Source organism: Emys orbicularis, chromosome 7 (assembly GCF_028017835.1).
Source record: "Emys orbicularis isolate rEmyOrb1 chromosome 7, rEmyOrb1.hap1, whole genome shotgun sequence".
Classification (NCBI taxonomy): Eukaryota; Metazoa; Chordata; order Testudines; family Emydidae; genus Emys; species Emys orbicularis.
The window spans coordinates 67739602-67759137 of NC_088689.1; the positions used below are offsets into that span (position 1 = coordinate 67739602).

At 50.9% G+C, this 19536-nt stretch overlaps 1 protein-coding gene across 1 annotated transcript in view; it reads right to left on the reverse strand.

Moving 5' to 3' along the window:
* The window catches only part of ADAM8 (ADAM metallopeptidase domain 8), an 84323-nt gene that overhangs the window by 10982 nt on the left and 53805 nt on the right, over window positions 1–19536 (reverse strand). The window contains exons 11-20 of the mRNA XM_065407479.1: window positions 16620–16768; window positions 16111–16288; window positions 12222–12311; window positions 10077–10272; window positions 9215–9311; window positions 6766–6949; window positions 6443–6520; window positions 5067–5151; window positions 4650–4764; window positions 511–700 (exon numbers count right to left, since the gene is read on the reverse strand). Of these exons, the coding sequence (XP_065263551.1) occupies window positions 511–700; window positions 4650–4764; window positions 5067–5151; window positions 6443–6520; window positions 6766–6949; window positions 9215–9311; window positions 10077–10272; window positions 12222–12311; window positions 16111–16288; window positions 16620–16768 (1362 nt within the window). The remainder of the gene's footprint in view (window positions 1–510; window positions 701–4649; window positions 4765–5066; window positions 5152–6442; window positions 6521–6765; window positions 6950–9214; window positions 9312–10076; window positions 10273–12221; window positions 12312–16110; window positions 16289–16619; window positions 16769–19536) is intronic.

The window sequence follows — 19536 nt, forward strand, 5'->3', positions numbered from 1 at the left end:
GCCAAGCTACGGGACCATCCCCCCCTCAAAGAACTGTATCAATCCTTGGCATCTGGCTCCATTGAGGGGCTCTTACAGCACCCAGTTGCCTAGCAATAGCAGAAAGCACCAACTGGAGAAGCCAAGGCCCAGAGGGTCAGGCCTGCATCCCTTAGCCTATCCCTATGCTCTGATTCACACCATCCTGGGTTTGTTCTCCTCTCCAGCTCTGCAGGAACAGGCTCCTAACTGTGTAACTTGTATGACAGTGCTGCCTTGGTGTGTAACGGGGGCCTTGTGCTGCCTGTGCGGGCATGGAAATGCAATCCCCCCCGCTCCAGCAGAGGGCTCTTGGGAAGGACAGCAATGGTCCACTGAAGCGGTTACAAAGGGGTGATGGAAGCAGCCTGACTCCCCCCTCTACAGCATCGTTGCAGGGACACAGTGGCCAGGGGCCCAGAATTCCCCAGTAAAACTTCCCAGCCACGAGAGCTGCCCTCCTGCTCCCCAGGCTGCCTGGGCCACACATACCTCAGGCGGCGGCCTGCTGGGAGTCATGGGCACGTACACAGACCTGGGGCTCTTCAGGTCTGAGGTTGTAGAGATAAGATTTGGGCTGCTGATGTCGCAACTCTGCAGCTCATGCCTCACTTTCCTGGTATTGCTGCCCTCTTGAAACATGGGGTTGGAGAGCCCGTTGGTGGTGTTGGTCACAATCCTCCTGAAAAACACACAAAAAAGAGCCACAGCCATATTTTCCCTCTGGTTTGATTTCACTCAAAGGCCCCCAATTTTGAGGTCTGCTGAACAGCCCAGTGGCTCTTTGGCAGTGAGGCACAGAACAGCCCAGGATTCACCAGGGCCCTGCTGCCACCTTGCCCTAAAACGTGCTATGTCATAGACAAGGGAGAATAATACGCTTTTCAACACTACTCATGAAAAACCATATATTGTAGAAAAGGTCAGATCCGGAAAGACGGATGTATATCAATATCAGGGACCTCAAAATGTGTCCCAAGGGACTGGAAAGGACGGCCAGTCTTGTTTCACCACAGAGTATGACGACGTCACCATTAAATGCTGATTACTGGGCACAAGGGCTCATTTTCTTTTTTCCGGTTTTTAAAAACAAACCCAGCATTTTAATCACTTTATTGCAAAAATAACTGAACTCCACAACAGGCAGTGGCCATCTTTGGAAACTTGAGCTTAAAGCAATTGCTCAGCATCACAGCGGGTGTGGGATTGGGCCAAAATGCAGATCTCTGATGCCTCAACTACAAAGCCAGCCTGCATAGCCGACCGTATGTGACCATGAATGTGGAGACAGGATCAACCATGCTGCGAGGATCACGGTGGTTTGGGGTGGGGGAGGTGCAGGCACAGCCCCATTTCACAGAGAGCTTTCACCTACTGCTACACGGCCATGCAAGGCAGAGACCTGGGTGCTATTCCTGTTTCTGCCTGAAGTGACTTTGTACCAGTTCAAATCCTCAATTACCTGAGCTGTAGAGCTAACAGGTCTGCCTGTCCGTCTATCCCATACTCATCACCTTGGAATCCAGAGATTGTGTTTTCTCCAATTTAGAAACGTGGGCAACACATTCTATAACTCCTTTGAACATTGATTCTTACTTCTAAAGGGTATAGTGACCATTTTAATTACACCAATTAAATGATTGAAAAATAATGCTAAATTAAACTAAGAGCTCCTTCAGGTAGTGAATTACCTTTCCCAGCTGCAGCACTGGAATGATGTAGTTTTGGGAGGGCGGAGGGAGTGGGTGAGGGGGCTGCGTAAATTTCTGATTATTTTTTAAATTTCTTTTAAAAAGGGGAAATTAAAATGGATTCTGCTCCAACCCCGTCTGGGTCTTTGACTCATCCTGCGCGGCACACAGTCACACAGCTCAGCCACCGGCAGGAGAGATTCGTTCATTTATCCTGCACCCAGCTCCTAAGTGACTCTTTGGGCAGAGATCAATAGGGAAGTTCCAACCCCACTGACAAATTTTCCAGGTTCTGAGGGAATGGTCTCATGCAGCTGTTAAAAAGTCATGTATGTATCAGGTGAGGCATTTCCAGTACAAAAAGGGAAGTATTAATGCCATTCTACAAGGCACTGGTGAGCTCTTATCTGGAATCCTGTGTACAGTTCGGGTCAGCCACATACAAGACAGACGAATCCACACTGGAACAGGTGCAGAGTCGAGCTAATAGGATGATCAGGGGAACAAAGGGCCTGTCTTATGAGAGGAGAGGAGATTGCAAGAACTTGGCTTGTTGAGCCTAGCAAAATGCAGGCTGCGAGAGATTCTGACTACTCTCTACAAATCCATCGGGGCAAACACCAGGGTTTCTGAAGCTAAAGGACAGTGTGGGCACAAGAACAAATAGGGATATACTGGCCATGAACAAATTGCGGCTGGAAATGAGAAGAAGTTTCTAACCATCAGAGGGTGAGGTTCAGGAACAGCCACCCAACAGGAGCAGTGGGGGCAAGAAACCAAACTCATTTGAGGCTGGAGCCGGGTAAGTTTCTGAAGCGGATGAGATGCTGGAGTTACCTGTGATACCAGGGACTGGACACTATGCCCCAGGGGACCCCTTCCAACTCTGTGTCCTATATTCTAATATCCCCCAGGCTTTGCATGGAACAGCCCCATCAGTTGTATGAACACGCTTAGCTGCTCTGTCCCAAACCTGGATGCAGAGTGCTCCCTGGAAGAGGGCACAACCGGGCTTGTGTGTTGCCATGCAGAGTATGACAGGGTATGTCTCGATTGCTTCCTCATGCCTGACTGGGGAAAAGCCCAAGTGGGTGTGTGCTTGGGACTGCTGTAAGCCCGTCCACACAGCTGAGTGCCCAGCTGTGAATCACAGGAGCAAACCCAGCCCTGTGCTGCTCACTCGCACTGTCAGTCCTCTCCCTTTCCGGCACATCGTGGCTCTGCCACCTCACATTCGGTAAGTGCTGTGAGCAATCGCAGCGGCCAAGGTGTGGTTGTGCCTTGGGGCGCTGAGAGGCCAGCTGGGAATCCCAGGTGCTTGGCAGACACTCCTGGCATGGAGCTACTGCTTTTATAACAATGGCTACTAACTGCCAATCCCCTGAAGCGCACAGAGCCTCAGCCTGAGGATTGTAACCCAGACATGATCGGGGCCCCATTGTGCCGGGCACTCTACAGTGCACTGGTCCCAGCCCCAGGAGCCTGCGATGAGGGGATGGGGAGAGGGAGGAGGTGCCATGGGAGTGGGACACCCTCACAGTCTGTTACACATACTGGGATATTGCTGCTCCTTCAGGTTCGCCTCTCATTCCTGTTGTGTCTGTAACTCCCCATCAGCCTGCCCCTCCCAAGAAGCCCTAAAACCACCAGGTGATGTCCAGGCTGGGACCAGCACCCAAGGGCGGTGGGGTGGGGAGGCCTGCGATTCTAAGCCCTCCTCATAGTCATGTAGCAGCTTCCCCCAAATGGCCTTTGGGCTGGGGCTTCTCAGCCCTGGGGTAGGAAGGAGAGGGAGCATTGGCCCACCTCTTTCTGGTTCAACACAAAGAGGGGCTTACACCCTCAGAGAAGCTACTGCACCCTCCCACTGCTTCAGGTCAGGGGTGTCATACCTGGCCCAGGCATCGCTCCGGGCACATTGGTGAGAAAATGCAGTTGTGAGTGAACGAGAGCAGCAGAGAACAGAGAGCAGCTCTTTGGCCCTGTGCCCGGCCCCTCCCCAATACCCTCAGTATTCCCCTCCTGCCTAGAGAGGACATTGGCAGGGCCCTGTCAGCGCCAGGACCTGCAGCTCCCTGTTTGGTGAGAGCACAGGGACTGACGGCACTGCAGGACGAGTACAAACAGCTAGGCCCTGCCCAGGGCAGCCCATGCAGGGGGGTGGGAAGCATACCACACTCTCCGGGGGGTGCTCGCTTAGCAGGGAGGCCCATCAGAAGCTCCTGCTGTCAAACAAGGAGTGGACAGGACCTGCACCCACCCCACTCCTACCGTGTCCTCCTGAGCAGGCTGCTCAGTGACCAAGCACCCACCAGCAGGCAGCAGATGAAGGCGGTGGGGGTGTAGGAAGGAAGAGCCCAGAGGGGCAGGCCAGGAGAGGTCTCCAAAGGGTGGGTGAAGGGGTGGTATTTCAGGGATTTGGGGCATACAGCTTCCCATGCCTGTCACTGATCAGAACCCAGAGCAGGGGCTTCGTGAACAACATCAGCTCCCATATGATGGCCAGACAGTGACTCCTCTGGGCATGGGGCTGAGCTTGTCAGTGCAGGTCACCATGACAAAAACCACCAGGACAAATTGACCCACTGGTCAGCAGCCTCGGCTGAAGGGCTAGGGTTGGATAGGCCATGGGGGAATGAACTCTTCTCTCCCGCAGGCCATAGGGGACAGGGGAAAGCATGGGGACACTTGCCTGTCAGCACAGGACTCAGACAAGCACCTGGATATCTGGAGTCAGGCACAAGTACTAATGGCCAGTGGATTGGTATGGAGAGAGTCAAGCAACCATATTGATTCAGTCTGTCCATCCAGCTGTCCAATCAGCCTGTCGCTTGCTCCTCACCGTGGAATCTGGCTATTGTGTATCCCAGCGAATCAGAGGAGCTGCCTGCCGTGGGGACTGAGCTCTGTGGGGGCACGGTACAGTAGCAGGAGTCTTACCCTTTCTGGAAGTATTTCTTCCCATTGCCTCTGTAGAACACAAAGCCTCCGATGGTCAGCATGGCTACCAGCACCACCACTGTCAGCACGGCTGCAACAACCACGCTGCTTCCAGCTGTCGAGAGCCAGAGAGAGGGATCAGGGCAGGGGCTGTTCCCTTCACCAGGGCTAGGTGACTCAGGGGTTTGGTTTGGGGAATTCAGTCACTTATCCCAGCCCATCCCCTGGTGAGCAGGGCAGGGCCAGACTGTCCATTGTTTTCCAGGGCTTTGGCCAATCTAAACAGCTCCTGAAAGGAGCGCGTTGCCCAGCCTATCAGACATCACAGTCAGGACATTGCTACTGCCTGCAGCCCAGCTGTTTCCTCCAGCAGGTCCATCCCAAGCCCTGCCCTCCTGGCCCTAGTGAGCGCTGTACCTGATGCAATCTCCGAGAGCTTCCGCTCGCAGTAGGGCGCAGCCCAGCCGGGCTCACAGTGGCATTCCCGCTTGTGATTGCAGACCTGAAATCCAATCCGGCAGGGTTAGGGACCAGGCAGCAACTCTGACCTTCTGACCGTGCTTTACAAGGGGAGGGTTTGGGCTCAATCCTGCAGCCTCTACCCAGGTCACACTCCCATCGGCTTCAGCAGCAGTTTGGCTTTACTGAGCAGGCAGCAGGATTGGGCCCCTTGTAACTGCTGCACATTTGCTCTGGCCTCAGGATCACGACTGGTGAATTATCATTACTGCACAGATACTGACAGCAAGAGTCTGTTCTCCTGAAGCAGAGTATGAGTGACTCACGCTGGCATCACCCGGGAATCAGCCCAGACAGTGCCTGTCTGTCTGACATGCACCAGCGTGTGATGCTGCTGTGTCCCATTTGTTGCACTCAGCACCAGCGTCTGGAACAGTCCAACTGCCCCATCTCAGCACCTGTGAACAGCTCACAGATGTCCCACTCAGGCAGCGCCTCCCACAATCACAGCTGCTGGAGGAAAGGAAGTTCTGCTGAACTCAATGGCAGAAAATGTTCCCTCCCAACTTGGGCCAAATTGCTCCCTGAACCAAAGTGCCCAGCGACAGGCAGAGCACAAGACCATGGGAATGTGGCCTGATCCGTTCCTTCAGGGTGGACATGCTGAGAAAAGCGAAGTGCTGCGGGACGAGGGGACGAGGGCCCTGTTACCACACAGTAACCACACAGCCCAGCCGTGGGTGGCCTGTGACCATGTGCTCTGAGGGAGGCAATGCTGTGATAGTGCGACATGAAAAGAGACATCATGACTGGCGTAGACAGACATAGCAAATGGACCCTGTGGGTCTTGGGAATATGCCGGGTTGCTAGCTGAAAGGCTGCATTTGCCAGCAGATCACAGGAGCAGACATCAGCACCGAGGTACTGCAGACTAAGGGCGGGACGTGCGGTGCTGCAGGACGGGGAGAGCTGCTCTAACATCAGACACAGAATGGGGTGTGGACAGATAGAAAGGAAGGTCTGTGAAGCACCAAGAACCCATGTGAGATGGTCCCAGGGGTCCAGCAGTGCATGGCAGTGGCACAGAGTACGTTCATGTCTGCTGTGTGCGCTCACAGACACATGGGGTGTCTGGGCGAAGCCCTGTCAGGAACAATACTTAGCATCTTTCACCCACACACCTCCCAGCACTCTACAACACAATCAGTGCTCCGATGTTACAGCTGGGGGATCTGAGGCACAGTCGCTCCTGTACAGTCAGAGGACACCCAGGGGATCGTGGCTACACCAGCACCTCTGTGTGATGCCGTGCCCTTTCCATGGCCTGAACCTACCCCATGACCGTTGCACTTTGCAGAGCAGTTTTTGGCACCGTAAATCAGGAGGTCCTGGCAGCGCCCAGCATAGCAGACCTGGAATGAGAAGGTATAATGCTTTTAGCACCGTGTATACGGCATCACCCATCCTGCACTCACAGCCACACGTCAGCCTCAGCACAGACAGCAACTCAGCAGCTATGTTACCTCCTTGCTGCTGACCTTTCCCTCCTCTCCAGCAGGTCCCATGGCAAACCCATCCTTCCCCAGCACCCGCAAAGCAAAGCACATGTCACCAGCCCAGCGGACAAGAATAGCGGCAGCGGGCGCAGGGTGCTCACCATTTCCTCCCCACACTTGGTGCCCGTTGGCACCAGCACAAGATTCGCCACCATGTCACTTTCTTCCTTGACAGTGATAGCTACTTTGCAGGTCACCCTCCCGAGAGACAGGGAGTAGACGCCACCCCCTCCAATGGGGTTCCTGTTCCCACTCAGGCAATGCAGCGTGCCACACTTAACGTCTCTGCAGGAAAAGTAAACGGCAGGAATGAGCGTGCTTGGGTCTCATCTCACCTTAGCTTTGGCACGGCCCCAAAGCCTCGCACCCCACAGCCTGTGCCAATGTGGGACAACTCCTCTGCCTTTGCCTGGAAGGTGGGCTCAGTGCTAGCAAAAGGTCCTGCTCAGCAGCCCTTGCAGATGTCTGGGCCCAGCATAGCGCCCCCACCCACCTAGGGGCCTCAGCTCTGACCTGCAGGAAACCATCTCTAGGGGGAGAGGGGAGCTCAGTGTCTGACCAGTTGTGAGGGCAGGGGTGTGAGCAGGCCCAGCTCAGCAGTTTTTGGACAGACATCACCAATTCCTGTTGCACACACCACCAAAGAGCTGCCTAACAGTTCAGGTCAGCACTGATGCATCGCACTGGGGCTGGCCCCCTAGTAGTGAAGGGCTCCTCCCTCCCTCTCTCCTTCTGGACCCCACACACTTGGCCAGGCTCCATGGCCGGATGCTGGGAGCCAGTAGGGCAGCTCCAAGCTGTGCAGCTTGCACTACACTGCCAGGATCCTAGCAGGAATTACTGTAAAATGTCCATGTCAGAGACCAGCAGGGGCCCAGAGTAACATTGCTGCCTGAAGCCTGAGCTCTGTGGGGATATCAAAGTAATCTTCCTCCACTGACCCCTGAAACTGACTAACCTTCTCCTCCCAAAAAAAGAGCACAGAGTTGCAGAGAATGGATTCTTCAAAGAAATCTGAAGATTTACATAGATACCTCGCTAAGAAGGGTGTTTCCAGCTTGCAGCATGGAGAGACATCTCAGATTCCAAGTGAATACTTGGCAGCCAAGCCAGGGCTGGGAAAAAACAAATGGCCACCAAACTGGACATTCTGGAGATGATCTCTTGAGTTTGAGGCCATGAGAGAGGACCAAGAGTCTAGCAGTAAAGAAGGAAGTTACTGATTTGGAAGAGAAAGTCACTGTGCTAGACTGGCCTCAGAGAGACAGAGCTGCATGGCACGGATGGAGCAGAGAGAGAGAGAGAAAGATGCAGCTTAAACTTCATGATTCAGAAAACAGAGGGAGATGGAACACAAGAATTAAGGGACTGCCTGAAAACACTGAAGGAGGAAATCCAATCTGGCATGTAAAAACAGTGATTGAGGAATTGTTAAATCTGAGCTCTCTGAGAGAGGTGCCAGTGGAGAGAGCACATAGAGTGCTGCTCCTCCCCTCCGCCCCTCCAGCTAGGCCTTCTAATAGACCCAGAGACCTAATTGTGAAATTTCATGGTTATCATCAGAAAAATTTAATTAACAAAAAAGCCAGAGAGCATTCAGAACTCATACTCAAAGGCTACAAGCTGCAATTTTCCACAATCTCTCTGCCCTAACTTAAAAAAAAGAGGAGTTGGGGGAAATTACATCAGGACTCAGAAGGGCAGAAATCCACGACAACTGGGGATTCCCAGTCATACTCTCTTTCACCTTGCTATGTCTACACTACAGACCTTACAGCGGCAGGGTGCTGCACACAGGCAGCAACATGAAGTGGGAGGGCAAGGAAGAAGAGAAGAATGGCTAGTCCTACAAGAAGAGGAGAAGAGTCAATGGAGATAGCTAGAGTTTGGAGCTCCAGGAGGATACAGGATGACTCGCAGAAGCCTCTGCTACAGGCAGTAGCGTAGCTAGGGGGGAAGCGGCTGCTCCCCTACTGAGCACAAGTGGCGCCTTGTCAATTTCTTGGCGCCTTTTTACTCACCCAGGGGAGCGATAAAAAAAAAAAAAAAAAAAAAAAGGCACCACCCGCTGCGGCGCTTTTATTTTACTCACCCAGCGGCGCTCCGGGTCTTCGGCGGCAGGACCTTCACTCGCTGCGGGTCTTGGGCGGCATTTCGGCGGCGGGACCTTTAGTGCCGCCGAAGACACCTGGAGCAAGTGAAGGGCCCGCCGCCAAATACCCGGAGCGCTGCCGGGTGAGTAAAAGCGCCGCAGCGGGTGGTGCCTTTTTTTTATTGCTGCCCCTGTTCCCTCCACATGGCTACGCCTCTGTCCACAGGACCAGCTCACAGTGACTCTGCCCCCTCTCCACAGAGATCCTCTCTCCAATGGGACCAGTTCACAATGACTCCACCTTCGCCCCACAGAGATCCCCTCCCCCTCAGGACTGGCTCACAATGACAATGCCTCCTCCCAGTGGAGATTCCCTATCGCTCCGGACCAGCTCTCAATGACTCCAGTCCCACGCACAGACTCACACACCCTTGGCACTGGGTGCTTCAGTTCCTTACTTTGGGTTGCAGGGCCTTTTCCCGTTCTCTGTCAGGCAATGCAGGTCCTTCTGGCGGCCATTGTGCTCAAAGCAGATATCAGGGGCCACCTGAGCCTCTGCAGGGACACAGAGAAGAGCTGACACTGGAGTTTCACAAAGGCAAGCTAACCTGAGCCTGTGTGAGCAGCAACACACCTCATGGGGTGACACCTCTTCCCACCTTTCCCCCCCACACCAGGCATGTCAAAAACTTCCTCCACCACCCTCTTCCTTTGGCAGGTGACTCTGGGGCTCCCCAGTTCCCTCCACTCCACTGGGCACCTCCTAACCCACATCACCCTTCTGTCAGGAACTAGTGATAAAATAATGCCCGTCCCTAGTGCCTTCCATCCAAGATCTCAAAGCTCTTCATAAACATTAAGGCAAATACTTTCAGAAGCAGCCATAGAATCCGGGAGCCTCCGATCTCAGGTGCCTGACTTAAGGTACTTTGAAGCCCCCAAACTTAGTGGCCAGGGTGGTTGATTTAGCATCACCAATCCCTCCTGTCCTGCACACAGTGAAGTGGGGAAACTGAGTCACAGAGAGGCCAAGGCCAAACTAGTCAGGCCTGGGCCCATCTGTAGCTTCCTAAACTAGTGGCCTAAAGTTCAGAGTGCAAGCCACTGCCCTCGACTTTGCTGGGTTACAGCAACTAGCCTGCCAAGTACCATGCACACTACTGGGATGAGTGGGTGCATGTCCCACGAGAGCATTGAAGGAGACCTGGGCCCCCAGTCTATGTGCTGCAGCCTCAGCAATGGATGCACACAGAACTGCACTGGCATGAGCTCGCCTTGTGAGCATGGAGCTGAAGGAGCGCATGCAAAGAGCCATGTTACCTGCGCCCCAGAGCGTGCGGCAGTGCTCGCTGTGCGAGGGGCACACCCCGTTGTAACAGTAGCCATTCCCATACTGGCACGGCACACCATTCTCTTGGAAGACGTCCTCCGGGCACTCCGCTGAGAGGCCAGTGCAGTGCTCGGGCAGATCACAGCTGTTCTTACTGGCACGACACAACACACCAGCAGCCTTCACCTTAGCAAACACAAACACAGTCCCCAAGGAACGGGGGGGAGGGAGGGCAGAAGGTGTCAGTGAGTGCCCATCAGTCAGGTTGCACCCTAGCCTTCCGCATTCCCTGGCTGGCTTGCTGATCTGGCAGAGTGGGAAGGGCTGATCCTGGTCCCACTGAAGTCAAGGCCAATTGGAGCTCTGGTATAGACTTCAGTGTAGGGTCTGACCCATAGTCAGGGAACTACCTGGGGTTGGAACATGACTTTGGGGAGTTGTGCTAAGCCCTACCCTGCAGTCTTCAACATCAGGTGGTCATGGGTGAATACTGCTGGCACCAGGAAAGTGAAAACACATCCTTAGCATGTGAGCTGGGCCTGGAGACATTCAACCACTTGTAACGTGACCCTTCCTCAGTGACTCACACCCAACCTGTTCGCCTTAACAATTTGTACAATGTTATCCGGAAGCAACTGAGTTCAACTACCTTTTCTTAACCACAGAGTCACAGCTGTTAAGGCCAGACAGGACCATTATGATCATCTAGTGTGACTTCCTGAATAACAGGAATGGCCACCAGTAATTCCTGTTTCAGAACCATATCTTGTGGTTCAGCTAGAGGATGTCTCGTACTAAGACATTCTGTACTGATTTTAAAGACTACAAATGATGGAGCATCTACCACGTTCCTACATCAGCTGTTCCAATGGTTAATTACCCTCCCGTCTGACTTTAAAACTGTTAAAAACTGAGCTTTATGTCTAGTCTGAATTTGTCTTTAGCTTCAGCTTCCAGTCACTGGATCTCATTCTGCCTTTGTCTGCTAAACTAAAGATCCCTCTGCAAAAGTCTTCTCCCCATGTAGTTACTAATAGACTTTGATCAAGTCACTTTTTAACCTTTTCTTGGGTAAATTAAATAAATTGAGCTTCCTAAGTCTTTCCTTGGCCGGCAAGTTTTCCAGAACTCAGATCATTGTTGCGGCTCTTTTCTGAACCCCTTTCAATTTTTCAATACCCTTTCTGAAGTGTGGACATCAGAACTGGACGCAAGATACATTCATGCCATATGCAGAGATAACACCATCTCCTTGCTACTGCTCAATATTCCCCTGCTTATACAGCCAATGATCACATTCGCCCCCTCAGGATAGGTCTACACAGTAGGTGTGATTTCCAGCCCAGGCAGACATATGCATGCTAGCTCTGCTCAAGCTAGTGCGCTAAAAACAGAACTGTGGCTCCGGCAGCACAGGTGGTGGCTCAGGCTAGAAGCCAGAGTATGTACCCCTGGGGTCAGACGGGATTGTACCCCGGTGGCTGGCCAGAGCTGCTGCCTGGTCACACAGCTATTTTTAGCACGTGAGCTCATCTATCCACTTGGGCTGGGAATTATACCTCCCCAGGTCCTGTGCAGACATACCCCTAGGTACAGCATCACACTGACAGCTCATGTTCAGCTGGTTCCTATCATGACTCTAGGTCCCTTTTTTAGCCCTTGCTTTCCAAAAAGCAGCCCCCCAGGCTGTAAGTGTAGCCTACATTCAGTCAGTCAGTCAGTTTTTAATCCATTTAATTAGGGCTACAATGCTATTGACTGGCAGCCTTTGGGACCCCTGGGACAAAGACCTTGACTCAGAGAGCTGTATGGTTGCTTTGGTGTAGCCAGGAGTTATCTGAGAAGCCAGACATGTTTGTGCACATCTGTGAGCATCCCAGTGGCTTCATAGCTTTCTACCCGATAACCTGGCAGTAGCATGTGCGTGTCGGGCTTACTTAAACTCTTACCTTGAGGAGAAATATGCTGACCATAAAGCCAGGAAATATCACGTTCATGCACCCATGTGCTGGGCACTTTAGCAGGGCTGGGGAATTGGCCTCGTTTCATTTCTTTGGGCCCTTTTCCCCAGTTGTCAATCAGCCAGACTCCCCCAAGGCAGCTCCTAGCAGACGTCGTCTGGAGACTGATTTTACCTTACAATGTTGGCAGCATTCTCCCTGAGCACATTCTGCTCCGTCACTTAGTCGGCAGGTGGTGGCATTGCAGCAGGGATCCCTGCATTCCTAACAACAAACACAACACACGTGGGTTGGGGAACGGATACACTGGGGATGGGAGCAGTGAGTCACCTGGAGAACCTCCTAAAATCAGCAACCCTTTGAACATCACCAAGGGGGGCTCCTGCAAAAGGGCTGTGTACGTCTCCTGTTGTGTGGCACCACTGGGGGACGTAGGTAGAAATGGCACTATTTTCTCCTGTGAGTACACTGTGAAGTTACATGTATGGCACATTCCTACCCACACAGGAATCTGTTACTAGCTTCTGACTTTGGACATAGTTATTATAATCATCCTTAGCTCTTCTATAGCATGCTTTATCTATGGGTCCCAAAGCACTATACAATGAAGGGGAAGTATTGTTATCCCCATGTTACAGAAAAGATGTCAGAATAGCAGGCCAGCACCCTCCCAGGAAGACACAGCCAGTAACAGGGCGGGAGCAGCTGGGAATAGATAAACAGCAGGATAACATCCTTCTGTGAGCACCAGGAGAACAAAACATCTGCCTATTGATCCTTGGATGACTCTGTGCTGCTATATCCCTCTGGCTGACTTTCAGGTCAGGGATGAGAAAAACTGTGCTTTGCAGACTGGCTACCCTGGAGTGATTTGCTTAATTGACTAGTTCAAAAATCTAAATCCAAACCTGGACACAAGATTACAAACTAAACACCATGGGAAGGTGTGAAACGCCACTTCTTCTATACTGCTTGCTAGAGAGGGCAGGGCTCCGGCAGCATAGAGGGTATATTGCCAAACCCTCTGCCCACTGGACGGAAAGGGTGCATTAAGAAGATGTGAGTCACAGGAGAGAGATTTCAGAGTGGTACTGTGTTAGTCTGTATCAGCAGAAAGAACGAGGAGTACCTGTGGCAGCTTAGAGACTAACAAATTTGTTAGTCTCTAAGCTGCCACAGGTACTCCTCGTTCTTTTTACAGGAGAGAGAGAGAGAAGACAGGCGTGGCCTGGAGAGGTTTCTGCAGTCATTGCTCCTTGACCAAATTCCTGGCATTAATCAGAAAGATACCAAAGATCTGAAGAAGATTTGGGCAGCTGCTGAAAACAGGCAGCTGAGGAGGAAGTGCTAGAGGGAACTTCTCCCTTATCTACCAGAGTGTGCAGCAAGGGTTCTTACCACAGAGCCTCTGCACTGGTGGGAATGGACAGAATACAGAGTCATTCTGAATAGTTGTTTTTATTAACATGGGAAAAAATGTACAGGAGGGCTTGGCCTGAGACTGGCTGAAGACAACTCTAAGCGTTAATGCCGCAACTCCTGACAATGATCTGTGACGGACTGTGCTAAAATTCACGAACCTTGGGGCATTTCTGCACATTTTATAAATATCCAGCACCCACCCAAATGCACATGAATAGCAAATAATAAGAGCCCACAAACAACAGCAACCAAAACTCGGCACTTCTACTTGTGAAGAGATTAAGGAACCAGTTTATTGGACCAATTCTAGTTCCATACAGAAAGCAGACCTGTGCTTTAAAGGGGACCCGCAAAGGAAAAGAAAGTGGATATGTACCCTTCATGGCTTCCTGGGGCTGGAACTCACATTTTCTGTACCAAATTAAAGATATGCAGTTAAATCCGTGCAATGCCTTGTAGGTTATACTGGTATGAAATGCCTTATACCAGTATCGCTTTTTCTTGGTTATGGAAATAAACGATTCTGCTGTAATGGTGTAATGAGGCAGAGTGGCCTCATTCCGAGACAGAGGGGGGTTAACTCACCCTGCTGGGCTCAGCTAACCGTGCACCATCCCCTTCGCAGGAAGTGCAGGGGTGGAACAGGCAGTATAAGAGTAGGGTCCTGCGGCTCAGCTGGAGCCAGACCAGGGAAAGAGCCAGAAGTCCTTCCCAGGGAGCTGAACCGCCAGCAGAGCCCATGATAGGCTGTGGTGGGCGACAACTCTCTGGAGCCAGTTTGGAGAGAAGGCAAACCACTGTCCCGGGAGACTGAGAAACCCGAAGAGGGAGTGGAGAGCAAGCTGCTCGGCATGGGAGCTGGGAACCAGCTCCTAGCAGCTGCGGCACTGCCCCACCAGACACCGGTAGGAAGAAGCCCAGGGAAATGAGACATGGGTCCTGTTGTGTCACCAGGAGGTGAGGCAGTGACCCCATGTTTCCCTGCCAACCCCGCGACAGGACCACCCGTTGCTTCTAGGGCCCTGGACTGGGACCTGGTGGAGCAGGGTGGACCTGGGTCCCCTAACTCCAGCCCTGCACTCGGGGCTGGTTGAGCGCTAGCCCTTAGGCCAGGAGGCCTGAGTTATAGACTGTTTGCCTGCTCAGTCCTCATCCAGGAGGTCTGGCCTATTACTTGCTCTGTTGCCCAGCCGCCAGCCGGTATATATGACAGACCAACCCAGCGTGCACGCTGATTCCCTGATGCCCCTGAAGGGGGCGCCCTGGCCCTGAGATGCAGTAAGCATAGAAATGGGAATAAGTGAGACTGCTACATGCACCTTCATACCACCTGTGATGGGGTGTTCACCCCACACCTGAGTGGAAGGGGTAAATGGAGGCCAGATGTCCCTCCCTCTCACCCTCTCCAGTCAGGGCCGGCTCCAGGCACCAGCCCACCAAGCTTGTGCTTGGGGCGGCACCTGGAGGGGGGCGGCGCAGTGCTCCGGCCACCGGGGAGAGCGGGGCCACGGCCGGGCTCGCCGCCCTCCCCCCGGCGCTCTGGCCGCCGGGGAGAGCGGAGCCCCGGCCGGGGCTCGCCGCCGGGGAGAGCGGAGCCCCGGCCGGGGCACTCCGCCCTCCTCCCAGGGCTCCGGCCGCCCTCCCCCCCGGCACCCTCCCCCTGGCCGCCGGGGAGAGCGGAGCCCTTGCCGGGGCTCACCGCCCTCCCCCCGGCGCTCTGGCCGCCGGGGAGAGCGGAGACCCAGCCGGGGCTCGCCGCCCTCTCCCCGGCACTCTGGCCGCCGGGGAGAGCGGAGCCCCGGCCGGGCTCGCCGCCCTCCTCCCAGGGCTCCGGCCGCCCTCCCCCCCGCGCCCTCCCCTGCCGCACTGGGGGGTGGGGGGCGGCCGGAGGCTTTTTTGCCTGGGGCGGCAAAAAAGCCAGAGCCAGCCCTGTCTCCAGTCATTTGAGGGTGAGGGATCTTCATGCCAAAATAAAACCCAACAAAATGCTGGCCCTAACCCAGCACTGGCAGATCCTTCCTTGCCTGGCCTCTGCCTGTGTGTCTGAACCCTTCCTCTACTCTCTGTCATCTGCTCTGGTCAGACTGTGAGCTGTTTGGGACAGGGACTGTCCCTCACTAGGTGTATGCACAGTGCCTGGCACAGTGAGACTCTGATCTTGGTTGAGGCCTTCAGGCACTTCTATAATATACATAGTAAGAATCATATGCTCCATGTCACCCAGAAAGTCCTCAAACACAACTAGGGAAGCCAGATTTGCCATGTGTGAAGCTGAAACAAGCAGAAGAAACCACTATTTAAAAAAAAAAAAAAAAAAAAAAAAAAAAAAACAGCTTCTCTGGCCCTCTGTATCCAGCACAAAGAAGCAAAACACAAACTCAAGATGCAAAACATCTTTCACAAGTCACTTTTAAGCAGAAATATGTGCAACACCGAGTGAAGAACACAGGAAGGAAGCGTTATTCATCAGGCAACTACAGCAGCAGGGCTCTGGAAATCTCCTTGCAGCATCAAAAACAGCTCACTGGCTCTGGTCAGCTCATATGCAGCGGCAGGGCATATGGGTTCCAGATCAAATCCACAGTTCTGCTGCCACACTTCCCTTCCCTTATTTAAAATCTCCCAGTGGGAGTCAACATACCTTGGATGTCCCACAATCACACTGTTCCCCTCGCTCTATAAACTGGTTTCCACAGACAGGCACCCCGTACAGCTCATCAGCCTTGGGGATATTCAGTAAGCAGCTAGTCCGGGGATCACTTAGAAACTTCTGCAGGTCACTTACACTGCAGCTGCTGAAGTACTTTGGGTAAATCATGCTGGAGGGAAAGAAAAACAGGCATTATGGCAAACTGCACTTTCTGGGTAAAAGCTCCATTTTTACCAGCACTACCTGAACAACACCATCCACCCCTTCACATCTAAAACATCTGTGAGTCTAACCTTCCAAAAAACAAAGCTGAAGAAGAAAATGTCTATGAGGACTCAATCTGCTCTCACTAAAGTCCATAAGAGTGCTACCATTGATTTCAATGGAAGTGAGTACCTTAACTATTGGGGCACCAGCCTGATGTGTTCAATCCGAGCTCAATATGTACACTGGACAGTAATGCCCGACGCCCATGGCCATTCTCTTTGTGTTCTCCTTACCCAACACTAGCTGCCATAACGCATCCTCCATCGATCTTTGGGGCCAAGCAGCTGCAGCCATCAACATCTTCATCATGAGACATTCCCAGGTTGTGTCCCATCTCATGAGCCACAGTTGAGGCAGCTCCTATAGGATTCAAACTGTGGTCCTATGCAACAACAAGAAGGGTGCAGGCTAGTGGATACCAAATGCTTCAGTCCTATCTTTCTTAGGGTTTCTACCATGCCCATCACCATAGTTTCTTGCCTGGTTCAATGTCAAGATAAATGTAGGCTGCTAGGTAAGAGATTGAAGGCCAGGGCCTCCATAGTAGCATTCTCTGACATGCTTGCAAGTGCAGGGCCAGTTAGACAGGCAGAACTGCAGGGTCTCAATGCATGGATGAGATGGTGGTGTAGGGAGAAGGGATTTAGATTTATTAGGAACTGGGGAGCCTTTTGGGAAAGGAGGAGACTATACAGGAAGGGTGGGCTCCACCTAAACCAAAACGGAACCAGACTGCTGGCAGGTAAAATTAAAAAGGTCATAGAGGAGTTTGTAAACTAAAGCCTAGGGGAAAACTAACAAGTGTGGAGGAGCACACAGTTCAGATAGATCCTCCCCTAAGAGATGTCTCTATTAAAAGGAAATCTCTATATCCTAGTAAAGAGGAAAGGATAGAAGTTTATAAAGTACAGATAGGAGCTGAAGAGAAACAGTCAAATGAAAAAAAGTCCCATTCAATTACATCACATGAAGGCAGACAACTAAATATTGACAAATTTTATAAGTGCTTCTATACAAATGCTAGAAGTCTAAATACTAGAATGAGTGAACTTGGTATTAAATGAGGATATTGATACAACAGGCATCACATAAACTTGGTGGACTGATGATAATCAATGGGACATGATAATACCAGGGTATAAAATATACAGGAATTACAGAGAAGGTCATGCTCGTGGGGAAGAGGCACTCTATGTAACAGAAAGTATAGAGTCAAATATAGTAAATATCTTAAATGAATCAAACTGTACCATAGACACTCTATGGATAGAAATTCCATGTTTGAATAATAAGACTATAGCAGTAGGAATATACTATCGACCACCTGACCAGGATGGTGACGGTGATTTTGAAATGCTCAGTGAGATCAGAGAGGCTACAAAATAGAAAACTCAATAATAAAGGAGGATTTGAACTATCCGCATACTGACTGGGGTACGTCACCTCAGGATGGAAAACAAATAAAATTTCTAGACACCATTAATGTAGGTGAATAGCTAGTAGCTAGTCCTTGAACCCACAAGGGGAGAGGCAATTCTTGATTTAGTCCTAAGTGGCGCACAGGGTCTGGTCCAAGAGGTGAATATAGGTGAACTGCTCAGTCATAGCGACCATAATGTAATTAAATTTAACATCCTTGTGGGAGAGGAATACCAAAGAAGCCCCCACCACAGAAGCATTTAACTTCAAAAAGGGGAACTACACAAAAATGAGGAAGCTAGTTAAATGGAAATTAAAAGGAACAGTCACAAGAGTGAAATATCTGCAAACTGCATGGAATTTTTTTTTTAAAACACCATAATAGAGGCACAAATTAAATGTGTACCACAAAAAAAAAAAAAAAAAAATTGTAAGAGGACCAAAAAATGGCACTAACAACAGAGTAAAAGAGGCAGTTAGAGTTAAAAAGGCATCCTTTAAAAATCAGAAGTCAAATCCTACTAAGAAAAATTGAAAGGAACATAAACAAATCAAGTATAAAAGTATAATTAGACAGGCTAAAAAAGAATCTGAAGAGCATCTAGCAAAAGACACAAAAACTAACAGCAAAATTTTTTTTAAAGTACATCAGAAGCTGGAAGCCTGCCAAAAAATCAGTGGGGCCACTAGACAATCAAGGTGCTGAAGGAGCACTCAAGAAAGACAAGGCCATTGTGGAGAAGCTAAATGAATTCTTTGCATCAGTCCTCAATGCAGAGGATGTGAGGGAGATTTCCACACTTGAGCCATTCTTCTTAGGTGATAAATCTGAGGAACTGTCCCTGATTGAGGTATTAGTAGAGAAGGTTTTGGAACAAACCGATAATTAAACAGTAATAAGTCCCCATAATCAAGTGGGATTCATCCAAGAGTTCTGAAGGAACTCAAATATGAAATTGCAGAACTACTAACTGTGGTATGCAGCCTATCGCTTAAATCAGGTTCTGTACCAGATGACTGGAAGATAGATAATGTGATGCAAACTTTTTTAAAATGCTCCAGAAGCGATCTTGGCAATTACAGGCGGGTAAGCCTAACTTCAGTACCAGGAAAACTGGTTGAAACTATAGTACAGAACAGATTTATCAGACACATAGATGAACACAATTTGTTGGGGAAGAGTCAACGTGACTTTTATAAAAGGAAATCATGCCTCACCAATGTACTAGAATTCTTTAAAGGGGTCAACCAATATTTGGACAAGGGTGATCCAGTGGATATAGTGTACTTGGACTTTCAGAAAGCCCTTAACAAGATCTCTCAACAAAGGCTCCTAAGAAAAGTAAGCAGTCATGGGATAAGAGGGAAGGTTCTCTCATTGATGAGTAACTAGTTAAAAGACAAGAAACAAGGGTGGGAATAAATGGTCAGTTTTCAAAATGGAGAGAAGTAATTAGTAGTGTCCCCCAGGGATCTGTATTGGGACCAGTGCTGTCCAACATATTCATAAATGATCTGGAAAAAGAGGTAAAGAGCAAGGTGGCACAGTTTCCATGTGATACAAAATTAATCAAGATACTGAAGTCCAAAGCAGACTGCAAAGAGTTCCAAAGGGATCTTACAAAACTGGGTGACTGAGCAACAAAATGGCAGATGAAATTCAGTGTTGATAAATGCAAAGTAATGTACATTGGAAAACATAATCCCAACGATACATAAAAAAGTATGGGG